Genomic DNA, 12063 nt, shown 5'->3' on the forward strand with positions numbered 1-12063 from the left:
GCCACCGCCAGCAGCAGCTGCCGCAGGAGCAGCGGCGGCGGCGGCGGCTGCCCCGGCCCGGCAGCGCTGAGACCCACCGGGCGCCCACGGACCCCGCGGCGGCGGCTCTGCGCTTACCTTCCGCGGCCGCTCGGGCGACCCGTGAGACGCCGAGAGAGTCAGCGAGGCCGGCGGGAGCGGCGGGGATTTGCTGGCGCTTTCTGCAGTGAAGGGGTCGCGGCGCGGGGCGGGGGACGGGTAGGGGGAGTTGGGGACAGCGAGGAGCGCCGCGCGAGCGCCCGAAGGACAGGCTGGCTCCACGCGCCGGCTCTCGCTCTCCGGAGAACTGGATGTGGGCAGCGGCAGCCGCAGAGACCTCGGGACCCCCGCGCAATGTGGCAATGGAAGGCGCAGGGTCTGACTCCCCGGCAGCGGCCGCGGCCGCAGCGGCAGCAGCGCCCGCAGTGTGAGCAGCAGCAGCGGCGGCGGCAGCAGCAGCAGCAGCAGCAGCAGCAGGTCTGTCAACCGGAGCCCCAGCCCGAACAGCCGGCGGCCAGCAGCGTCCTCGCAAGCCGAGCGCCCAGGCGAGCCAGGAGCCCGCAGCGGCGGCAGGAGCGCGCCGGGCCGCCCGGGAAGCCTCGGTTCCCGCGGCGGCGGCGGCGGCGGCGGCGGCAACATGGCCTCGGCTGGTAACGCTGCCGAGCCCCAGGACCGCGGCGGCGGCGGCAGCTGCAGCGGGACCCCGGGCCGGCCGGCCGGTGGCGGGAGGCGCAGAAGGACCGGGGGGCTGCGCCGCAACGCCGCGCCGGACTGGGACTATCTGCACCGGCCCAGCTACTGCGACGCCGCCTTCGCTCTGGAGCAGATTTCCAAGGTGCATTTCAGACTCTCTCCTCTCCTCCCACTCTCTCTTCCCTCCTCTTCCTCTTTGGGATCGTCCCCGCCACACACACACACACACACACACACACACACACACACACACATACACACACCCCTTTCCAGGAAAAAAACCCAGACAAGTGGGGATTGAAAAATTCAAACCCTCCCTCCGGTCCTGGGAGGAAAGGGCTGTCTGAAGTCCGCAGGGGGTGGGGGGTGGAGGGTGTGTGTGTGTGTGTGTGTGTGTGTGTGTGCACGCGCCCTCCCCGGCGTGCCTTTTCCGGAGCACTGGAAAGAGGTCCACAGTGGACCACCTCCAGGGCCGCCGCAGCGCGGCACTGCCCTGTGCCCCCTGCTCCTGAGCCCCCTACTCCCGCGCCCCTGCCCCTATTTGCAGCCTAAACCCCTGTAATACTGCCACATTTCTTAACCTCTTGGAGGGGGAGGCGGAGTGGAGCGAGGCGGGGGGGGAGGGAGCCGAAATAAAGGTGGTTTCCTTTTTTGGCAGCCGGTTTTGCTTTTGTTGAGCATGAAATCTCTGCTCCCTTAAAAATTATCCTCGCAAGAGGGTATCTCCCCTCTTCTTTTCCAGTTTTTGAGCCACTTCTTCTCAGAGCCTGTGGGGAAAGGGAAAGTTGTAAACAAATTGCCACCTTAAATCCGCGGTGCGGGTCTGCCGAGCGGCCGGGTTCATTGTGTTTACGAGGTTCGCTGAAATGTGTGGAATCCGGGGAAGGCGAGCACCCAGACAGGGGCCGGCCGGGGCCGCGGCCAGCGCCGGGGAAACGCCACCGCCGGGAGCAGCCAGCGCCCAGCCAGGACCCCCGCCTGCGTCGGCCCAGGCTCTTCCCCTGTGCATTCTGCTGCTTTTCACGTTTAACCAGAAGGGAAGGGAGAGGAGGGAAAGATCCATGTGGCTGCCCTCTTCCGATCACAAATATTGTCGTAAGTTGCAGATGGCTGCCCCACTTCCTAATTCAGCTCACACGGCGTCTCCCAACGCTATGGAAATACGTCGCGAGTGAGCTCCGGCGCCCACGCTCACCACGTGTATCCCAATTTACTACCACGTCGGGCGGGGGATCAGGATGCGGGAGCCCGCCAAACATTGTTCCCAAAGTGCTCTCGTCCCCCAGCCTCTGTCCTCGCCGGAGCACCCCGAGAAGGGTGAAGGCTGGGGCAGGACTTGCAGGGAAGGGCGCCGTGGTTTGCTGGTTCTTAAACATTGGGCTCCATCGCGGGGTTTACGCAGACCCTCCCTTCCCAGGTTGGTGTGAATATTGCCTGTGTTGAACGGTGTCTCTCCTCTTTGCCTCGGCTTCCCCTTGTTCTTGCAGCCCCTCCTCCCAGACCTCCAAGTCACACTCGGGGATGCTACGAAGGCCGCGCGTGGGGGCGCCCCTGCTGTGACCAAGGTGCAGCTGCCACGCTGCAGCCTGACTTTGATTTAAGACCAGGCCCCCCCACGCCGCTCGTGTTTCCTTGGGCCGACCTGGGGTCCAGCCCAAAGGGCACCCCTCACGGCTGTCGCGGGATGCCGGGCGGGTGCGCGGAAGCTGGCGTGGGCGCGCGGGCCGCGACTCCCCGGCGCTCACTCCTCCTTTCTGCTTCATCCTCAGGGGAAAGCTACTGGCCGGAAAGCGCCGCTGTGGCTGAGAGCGAAGTTTCAGAGACTCCTATTTAAACTGGGTTGTTACATTCAAAAAAACTGCGGCAAGTTCTTGGTTGTAGGCCTCCTCATATTTGGGGCCTTCGCTGTGGGATTAAAGGCAGCTAATCTCGAGACCAACGTGGAGGAGCTGTGGGTGGAAGGTAAGAGATCCAGCGCCCGCCGCAGCGCCCTCTCGTCCCCCACCCCGGGCCCCCTGCCCTTCCTTCCAATTGATGAAGATATTTGCCAGCATACACCTAGATCCTTTCTGTGAAGAGCGAAAACCCCCTGCCCGCAACAGGGGGAATTGTTTATTGTTTGGGCGCCTGGCCGGGAGCCAGGCCCGCCCGACAAAGGCCGCGCTGTAATCTACTCGGGGCGCTGCGCTTTGCGAGGTGTTGTGGGAGAGAGTGGCGAGGGCGGGCCGGCGGGGGCGCGGGGGCCCCTCCGCGGGACAGACCACTCCGCAAGGCCGGGGGGCCCCCAGGTCCCGCCGCCACCGCCGCTCGCTTCCGCCGCGCGCCGAGACGCGGCCAGAGGAAGGCCTCTCGACTCCGGGCTGTACTCCTCGGTTTCCTTCCCTCCCCCACCCCCACCCACCGCGTCCAAAGAGAAAGGAGGGCGGGGGGGGGGGCAGAGAGAGGCCACCCCTCCGGCTGGAGGGAGTGTGCGCGCCCCCGGCGGCCGCGACCGCCGTGCGGAGGGCGGGGGGCGGGCACAGCGCGGGCCTGCGGAGGCGGCGGCGTGTGTGGTCCTGTTTTTGGACAGCTTTCAACTCTTGGGGAAAAAAACATTTGTCTCAAGGTACAAAAAAAGGGGGGGGGGGTGGGGGGAAAGGAGTTGGAAAAAAAGCAGTAAAGCACAGACTAGAACGCTTGTTTGCAAAGTAGATTAATGTTTCCTCGCGGGTGGGGGCTTTTAAAATGGAATTATGCTGGGGGAAGGCTGCGTTTTAGAGGCTGAAAGAATAAATGTGTTTTAAGAAAGCGGGTTTGGAGGGAGGGGCCGCAGGAGCTCTCCTAGGGGTTATGCCAGTCTTTTATCCACATTCCTCAATTTGGGGGTTCTTGAACCCTTTTTTTAAGTGGTTGTAAATTTAAAATAGATCACACCTCCCACCCCTGACACCCCAGACGGAAACATTTTACATTTTTTTTTTTTCTGGTGACTCTCTTGATTCAGGGGTTTTGTTTTAGGAGCGGTTGTTTTTATTTTCTGTTCGTTGTTTTTTTATTGTTTTTGGAAAGTAACAGAGTTGCTGTTTGGAAACATTTTAACCCCTAAACACTGCTTAGGGAATCTCTTACGATGAGCTGGGAGGGAAGGATTGCCGTAATTATGTAGATATTTCACACCAGAATATCTGAGGCATTCCTAGTGAAAGCTATCTAAGACAGAATTTGGAAGCCTAAGAGTTGCATGCATAATTGCATAATTGATCCCTCTCAATGCTGCTGGAGAACTAACCTTGGAGAATATTTTGTTAATCTTGCCTTGTTTGTGAAGATTCAGCTTTCAGTGTTTTGCAAGAATATGGTGGTGTCTTCCGTTGAGTAGTGACAAAATAATAGTTCAAATAATTAAGACCAGAAAACATTCTTGCCTTAAGAAGCTTGGTAATTAATACAAGTGTTCTTTGGATTGAATCCATGGGGTAATTTACCTCAACTCAGCACCTCATTGTCATTGATAGATAACGAAGGGTTTTAATAAGCACCTGTGATGTCCTAGCTGCAAGTTTACTGAGCATCTATAATGGCCCTAGCACTGTCCAGGCACTGTAAGTGACACTAAAGATGTGAGGCACTCCAAGCGCACAAATTCATGCACTTCAAACTACTAGAGTTGAATGTCAGACTTGCACTAAATTTGAGCTCACAATTGCAGTAAGCCATGAAAGTTAAATGGAAAAAGGAAGAAGCTTCGATGGAAGTGGTGAGGCAAATTGGAGCGACCTACAGAGTGGAGGAGGGAGGGAGTTGTAGGCAAGAGCTCAGGAAGGGGGTCAAGCAAAGGCCCAAGCTTGAGTGGACAGCCGGCAGTGGGAGATCCCCAGTGTGGCAGGGATAGGGTGCAGTGGCTCCGTTGGGCCCTGGGCAGCAGGTTGGGCCCTGGACCGCAGGACTGCAGTTTGGAAACGATGTGATTGACTGGACTGTGGGGAGCTACCACAGGTTCTAAGACAGAGCAGGTGATGAGCAAAGGGGGCTCCCAGCTCTCTCCAAATGTTCACTTTCTGCTACTTGGGCCAACAGATTTGTTGGGTGTCATGATGATGAGAAAAGACTGTATCTTGTTGTTTTGAGCAAGACTTTTCAGTAGATTGTTAATAAGTTTAAAGAGAACGAATGTAAAAAAAAAGAGAGCTAATGTAACTTATTTATGTAACATTTTATAAATATTTCTAGAATTAACTATGTTTTTGCATTACACAACTCACGTCAAGTCCCAGGAGGAGAAACCTGCTTATTAGCTTTCTCACTTGGGCTCTAGCTTAGTGACTGAGTGTTGGGGAGTGACACACCTGAGATAAGACTCATTTTGCCTACTTTGGGCCTCTGAGCTATTTTCCTTCCCGTTCTGTTTTGCCAGTTTCAGTGTGGCACACTGGTTCTTTGGCCAAGTATTATTTACTCAATACTATCACTTGCTGAGCAGCTACCCTTACCATTTATTATATATTATGACATGCCTTACCACTCAGTAAAGTAGCTATCTATTATTATTTTTATTTTTATAACGTGATAACCTATGTAGCATTTTTAACTTGTAAGTGAATTATTGTCCCATTTTACAAATGAGAAGCTATGGATCCTCTATGTCTCCATGTCCACTTTGCCTACTAGTGACTTAAGTAAACCTGGTCTCCTGTTGCCCTGACCTTGATTTCTCATTCATTCATTCATTCATTGCATGCTAGGTTCTTCCCCTGTAGAAGAAGCGACAGTTTCATAAATGCAAGTGAACCCAACCAGGGAGGCCACCATACCATTTTATAATTTTAATTTAAATTCAGAGTAGAGGTAACAATGAGGAAGTCTTGTTCCTGACATAGTGAGCTTAGTGTTCTTGTTAACAGCAAGTAGTGGAAGCATTTACTTTTCAGAGTAAGAATGCTCTGCTATCCTAGACTTTAGTAGAGTAGAATGAGAAGCAATGTGGAATTTAGGTTCATTGTGTACTTTAACGTCAGATAAATTCTTCATCGCTATCAGCAAAGAAGTCTGTTAGATGGTCTTTTCTTAATAGAGACTGCAGATGTTCTGGACATAAACACGTGTGGTTGCTACACTAAATAAACCAAATGCATAGAGGTTGGATATTTCCTTAGTTAAAAAGCAACAGAAGAAAGGAAAGCATAAGAGATTTTAAGGGGAGAGAATGCTGAGGGACAGTTTGGAAAATGTTATTTCTCCTGTGGGTAAAAAATTGACATACATATACACAAACACAAAGGCAACTGTGTACATCTAGACCCAGATACATTCAGAGGACTTCCACCCACCGGACACACAGACAAGTGGCAGGATGGCAGGGGCACCTTCCAGGACAGCCCTGAGGGAGGGTGACTGAGTCAGGACCAGGGCTGGAGAGGTGAGGGTGGTGGGGCATTCCAGGCCAAAGGAACAGCCTGGGCAAAGGCACAGAGGACAGGGGTGTGGCCTCTGGGAGAACTCCCAGTGCTTGCCTTTGGTTGGGGCATCAGGTTTGATGTGGAAAGCCCTGAGGCTTGGAAGGTCCAGATGCATAGCAGGAAGGTCTCTGATGTGTGCAGGGTGTTTGGCTGAGGGGGCTGCCAGCTCTTCCTTTTAGCCATTCTTTGCCTGCCTCAAGATTTACACTGGTGTATTTGGCCTCCAGCGCCCTCCCTGGTACCAGAGTGCTTCTCATCCTTTTGGGCATAGAAGGGAAATGCCTTCTTTTTAACCTTGCCCATTTCTCTGTTGGCTTTTCATTTTTGCTTAGCACTTTTATGCTTCTGCCTCACTGAATATCTACCCCCCACTCCAGCCCTCTCTCAGACACAAGTTTATTGTCATGATTCTCCAGTGACAGAATGTTCATTTATCTTTTTGAGCTTTTTGGTTTTATTCTCAAAGCTTGCCCAGCCCCCAGCCTCCTTTACTGCAAAAACTAACAGCCTTGAAATGAATCCATATTGCCTTGTGTTTGGTTATTAACATCTCTGGAGGCCAGTATTAAGAGAGGACACAAATTGTGACTGATTGTTTTTTTAAGGGAAATGGTAAGTTTTGTTAAAAAATGCTTGCTTGATGTTTCTAAGTGCTCTCGAGTTTGTAGCTAGAGTTTGTAGTTGCTAACATAAGCCTTCGGTGTTCTTGGCTCCAAGTCAGGCAGTTAGAGGAGATAATTGAGCTTCACCATCCTTTTCAGTTTAGAGCAAAGTTTCTCACTATTGACATTTTGGGCTGGATAATTCTCTGTTGTGGGAGCTGTCCTGTGCATTGTAGGATGTTTAGTAGCATCCCTGGATTCTACCCACTAGATGCCAGTAGCACTCTCCCAGTTGTGACAGCATGTTCTAGTCGTTGTCAAATGTATGGGGGGGGCAGTGCAAAATTGCCCCAGTTGAGAACCACTGGTTTAGATAATAGATTTCAATTGGAAGCCCCATGCTGTGCAGATGGAAGGCTTTTATTATGACAGAGTTGTGGCTGCTAAAGCATTGCTATAAATGCAAAAGTTTTATTTTCAAGATACCCCTCCCTCCCCATCCCGGTATTTACTGACCCAGGTAACTAACTTTTTTCATGCAAATAATTTAAATTTTTGATTATTCGTAGAATTACATTACATAGCAAATAAAAACATCATGAAGTTGAGAGAGAGTGGGTGGGGGTAGGCATAGAAGAAAGGAGAAGTGTTATATTCGAATACTTTTTATTCCTTTTCCTTCAGGTAACTTAATTTTGCAGATAGACTTCGGTGCATTTCAAACACAGTAGGCTGAAGGTTTTTAGCATGAATGTGACTTTGTAAAAAGCAATAAAAGACACCACTGGACTTTGTTCATACTGCAGTAACGGCTCCTTTCCGAAGCCCACGTAGGACATTGGCTCTTTGGTGGTCTAGTTCTCCAGATGTTCCTGTCACACACCGCTTTTCCCCAGGTGCTTGCTCTTATGCAGCAGAACCAAAGAGACAGCGAGGGACTGAGGCACGTCACTCAGACAGGCGGTGCGTGGGCTCTGCTCTTACTGCCCTTTCCAAGGTTATCACCCAGTTTCTGCTTTCTGGGGCTGTCAGTTTGGGGTTTTGGGCATGTCACAAGGGACAAAAAGAATGAAATACAGAAGCTCCTTGCTGCTCCTTGGTTGCCTAGGCACTTTTTAAAGTCAAGAATATGCTTTTTAGATAGGTATTGATTAGATTCTGATAGTGGGCACTTACAGGTGGAAGCAATTGTGGCATATCTTTCATATCTGGAGAAAAATGATAAAAAAATTAATGCCCAACAATAATTGCTTTAAAAATAACAAGTAGCCTCAGATGCCTTCTTCCCAGGGTAGTTGACCCTGTGAATCATCATATCTCTTTGCTGCCTGCCGACAAGTTTAGAAGTCAGGTTGGGTGAGGGGGTGTTTCAGATACACGGAACGCTGCTTGGAGGCTCCAGAAGATGACAGTTTCCAGATGTATGAACCGCTGGATCGGTTTGTTTGCATTATGCGCCACAGCTGATGGCGAGATTAACGCAGGCTGGACAAGCTATGGGAGATTTGTCTGGTTTCCACAATGCCATGTTTATATTTCATTGGGATTTCTCCTTCAAAGTTGACCTCCCTGTGACCCCTGGAGCTCTGTCCACTCGGGCTGAGCTGTAACTTGTCTGCCCTCCTCCTCTTACTGGGGGAGGGGGGGGTCACAATTATGATGCAGTGGAAGGGGCCATTTATATGGCTCCCCCCCTCACACACACTTTGTCCATGCCAGCAATCTGCCCAGATTTAGCCCCTGAGGAGCAGTCTATTCAACTGGTTGAGAGGAGGGGGATGTTTTATTTTAAAAAAAATTTTTTTTGGCTTTAAAAACAAGTATGGAAATATTTTAAATTATTTGAAAGGAGACCAGATTTAATAGAAGCCACTTTGCAGAAATACAGTATTTTAACTTAGCACTGTTTTTCTATTAGTATAATACTGTTATCTCCTTTGCTGCTCACCTGTTCCCAGAACCTTTTCTCCATTCTCCTTCCCTCCTCCCTCACCTATATCCCTTTGCTCATCTCCCCTCCTCTCTTCTCTCCCTCTGCCTCCCACCCTTCCTTCTACCCACCTATTCATAAACTGCCCAAATCATTTCCTCGCAGTGGATCTCTGGATTTACTAGTGTGAAATCTGAAATGGTAGTAAATCTGGTTAATCACAAACTGACAGGGAGAAATTAGTAAATGTATTATTTCAAATCAGCTGTAGGAGATTCTAGATGCAGAGCTGCCATTTGCATCCTTGGGGTTCGTAGGTTGGTGAGGGTTTGTTTCAAGACCATACTCTTTGATGGGGTCTTATCAGCAGATGTGCTTCCCCTATTGAAGAGTCATGGCATTTTAATGAGCTTTTGACGTAACTTTAGAATCCATTGACATGTGGACTGTGAAACAAGTCTCGGTCCCCTGTGCTTAATGTACCATATGAAATGTGGAAGAATTGGGCCCCACAGCATTTCTGAGATAGTAAGTGAAACGTGCACCGTGACATTCCAGCCCAGGTGTTCCACCTTCAGGCTTTCCCTGGGTGAAACCCACATCAAAACCAAAGGGAACATGGAGCTTAGATCGAGATGGAAGAGGACAGGTTTCCACATCCAAATTTTGGCAGATGCCACAGTATTAGATGGTCCATCCACATGAGAAATGTCAGTTGACGTCCCAGAAAGCAGACAGCTTTGCTCATGAAGGCGTTTCTGGCAGTCCAGGAGGAAGGACGCTCCTTGGGATTTTCTCAGTGGAAACCTCCCTTGACTACAGAGACATCATCAGGGCCACCAAAATATAAACACTTTTTTTACTCTTTGCTTCCAAACTCTGAATTTAGGTGCTCTATGGTAATACTTCTTAGATTTTTTTTTTTCCCTCTTAAACTGGATTTAGGATTGTTGTTTCCTTTACACTGCAATATCTCAGTTTTTCTACATGTATCTTTAAGTTTGACAGAAGAAATAAGCCTTTCAAATCATTAGAATGCTGCCATTGAGAAACTGCTTGACCATCGTGGAGATTCTGGGGAGTCGTATGTACAGAAATATGCATCCTGTCCTCAGTTCCTTCAGGACTGTGACCATTTTGTTGTATTGGGGGTTTAGAGCATAGTTGGAAAAACAGCTGTCATGTGTTAAGGAAACTGTATTGTTGGGGGGCAGTCAGGTACCTGCTAATGAGTGACAAGTGTGTTGTTGGAGAGGTTTATAATGTGGCGGCAGGGCCTTATTACCAATCCAGAAACCCAGGTGTGAGTTGGCCCAAATAATCCACACTGCCTGTGGGTCCCAAAACTGGCTATGAAGGCAAGGCTAGTGAGAAGCAAGCCTCCATACCGCGGCACAAGCTTTATTTATTAGAGTTAAAATAAATGAAAAACAGTAGACGTCCTCAATTCATCAACCAGGATCGTCTTCAGTTATTGATGAAACATGTAGGAAAGTAAGCAAAAGGAACTGGAAGTGGGCTTTGTTAAGTACATATGCACGATTTTTTCCCCTTAAATCATTGCTTAAGGGCTTCTGGCCCCTAGCTCAGGAATCCTGCCCAAAAATGCCAGATGTATTACACAGTCAAGTACTGCAATGTAAACACTGCTCTGTGCCATGAGGCAGGGTGGTCCATCTTCTGTTTAAGAAGAGCAGGAGATTGAGAGGGAATGAGAGGGGTAAGCCCTCTGCATTGAGCACAGTAGTGATTGTGTCATTTGTATTTTTGGCTGCATAGTCAAGATTTGAAACTACAAAAACCCAGTTGAATTAATACTTTGTACGGGCAAGGAAAAGCAACTTGAATTGGGATGCCAAAGAGAGCAAGATGTGGCTTGGATAATGTTGCTTCATTGGGTCAGATAAGTTTATCAAATGTAGAACAGAATGGTGGGGTGAGCTGCTAGGAAGAAAGCTGTTGTCTTCAGAGCGGCATCTTCAAGTTACTATGAGCATCACCCTTTTTATCAGCTGTGAGTTAAATTGGAAGCTGAGTGAAGCAAGGCAAGGAGGGGCCAGCTTCTTTCACAGCCCCTTCCTGCTGGGTCGGTCCACCTTCTGTGTGTAAACCTGAGATTTATCACAGAGCTGCTCTGGTGTTTTGTAGCATTGGGGGGAGGGTAACCCAAGTTACCCTGCAAAATGAATGGCCTTCCAGTTTGCTTCCAGTTTCTAAATTTAAATAAAGAATCTAATGATGATCATTTAGAGGTGAGAAAGTAACTAAGCACTTTGGGCCATCCCTCCAGTAGAATGTGTCTTATGTGCTGTGGAAATTGGAATGCCTAGACATATCTGTACACGCAAGTAATCAAATACTAAGCAGTCCTTACGATGACTAGATTCAGGGTTTTTAAAAATTAATAGGGAAGTATTTTGTGAGTTAGGAGGAAATGGGGTTTCAGTTTGGACTTGGGGAATTGTTAAAACAACCTGTAATAATATTATCTTGATTTTAGAAATCCATTCTATAGAATGATCTGAGAAAATTGCTTTAAGAAACATTGATGATAAAAACAGGAATTTTGAGGTTAAGGAAAATGTAGACTTTTTTACTCTCTCTCCCTTCCTCCCTCCCTCCATCCCTCCCCAACCACTTTTTTTCTTATTTTGAATTCTCCCATCTTTCCCACCCCTATTCCCTTGATTTCTTTTGCTCCTTTAGTGGAGAAGCCAGAAAACTTCACAAAATAGATGTAAATATCACACAGTGTCTTTTTAAGTAGAAGCTTTCTAAAAGATAAAGTAATGAAATAATTTTCCGAGACTACCTAAGACATCATTCCTTTCCTCTTACCTGATTTTTTCCCCATGAGGTTCATACAGTGTTGTAATAAGTTAAAAAACGATACCATCATTTTTGTCACACATGATCCAGAAAAAAACTGCACATGTTTAATACCTTGCTTAATTGCAAACAAAGCTTGCAATTTGAGAGAATTGGGATTAGGGCTAAATATCTATTAACTGCTCTTTCTAGAGATTTGGGGAATAGGATGACCCTTTTTTTTTTTCTTTTTTTTTTTTTAAATAGGCTACAGTTTCACATGGCTCCCAAAAGAAATCTCTCTCCCTTTTTGTTTCCCACACCAATTGATTTATCATTTTGCTTGCAAGCAGATCCAGAATGTTAGGGCAAGAACACACTCACTTTTTTCTCGTAACTTTTTTGTTGCGGACCGAAACCAGTTGACTTGAATAAATTTTTCTGAGGCCTGAATGTAGCCAGCAACGTGGAAAAATCTTGCCATTCAGGGCCGTCTGAATGTACATTTCAGCCACACAGTAAGCTGCATTGGTAGGCACTGGACTGCTAAATACAACCATTTTTCGCAGCAGCGAGT

At 48.7% G+C, this 12063-nt stretch overlaps 1 protein-coding gene across 5 annotated transcripts in view; it reads left to right on the forward strand.

Moving 5' to 3' along the window:
* The first annotated feature begins 264 nt into the window (after positions 1 to 264).
* The window catches only part of PTCH1 (patched 1), a 56984-nt gene continuing 45185 nt past the window's right edge, over positions 265 to 12063 (forward strand). For 3 of the 5 annotated variants that reach the window (XM_079925802.1, XM_079925803.1, XM_079925804.1), the window contains exons 1-2: positions 265 to 853; positions 2481 to 2673. In XM_079925802.1, coding sequence (XP_079781928.1) covers positions 656 to 853; positions 2481 to 2673 — 391 coding nt within the window. In that variant the 5' untranslated portion in view covers positions 265 to 655. Of the gene's footprint in view, positions 854 to 1357; positions 1807 to 2480; positions 2674 to 3248; positions 3317 to 12063 lie in introns of those variants that run through there. The other 2 variants (XM_079925805.1, XM_079925806.1) reach the window with 2 other exon arrangements.

This window comes from Stenella coeruleoalba, assembly GCF_951394435.1.
Source record: "Stenella coeruleoalba genome assembly, chromosome: 7".
Taxonomy (NCBI): Eukaryota; Metazoa; Chordata; class Mammalia; order Artiodactyla; family Delphinidae; genus Stenella; species Stenella coeruleoalba.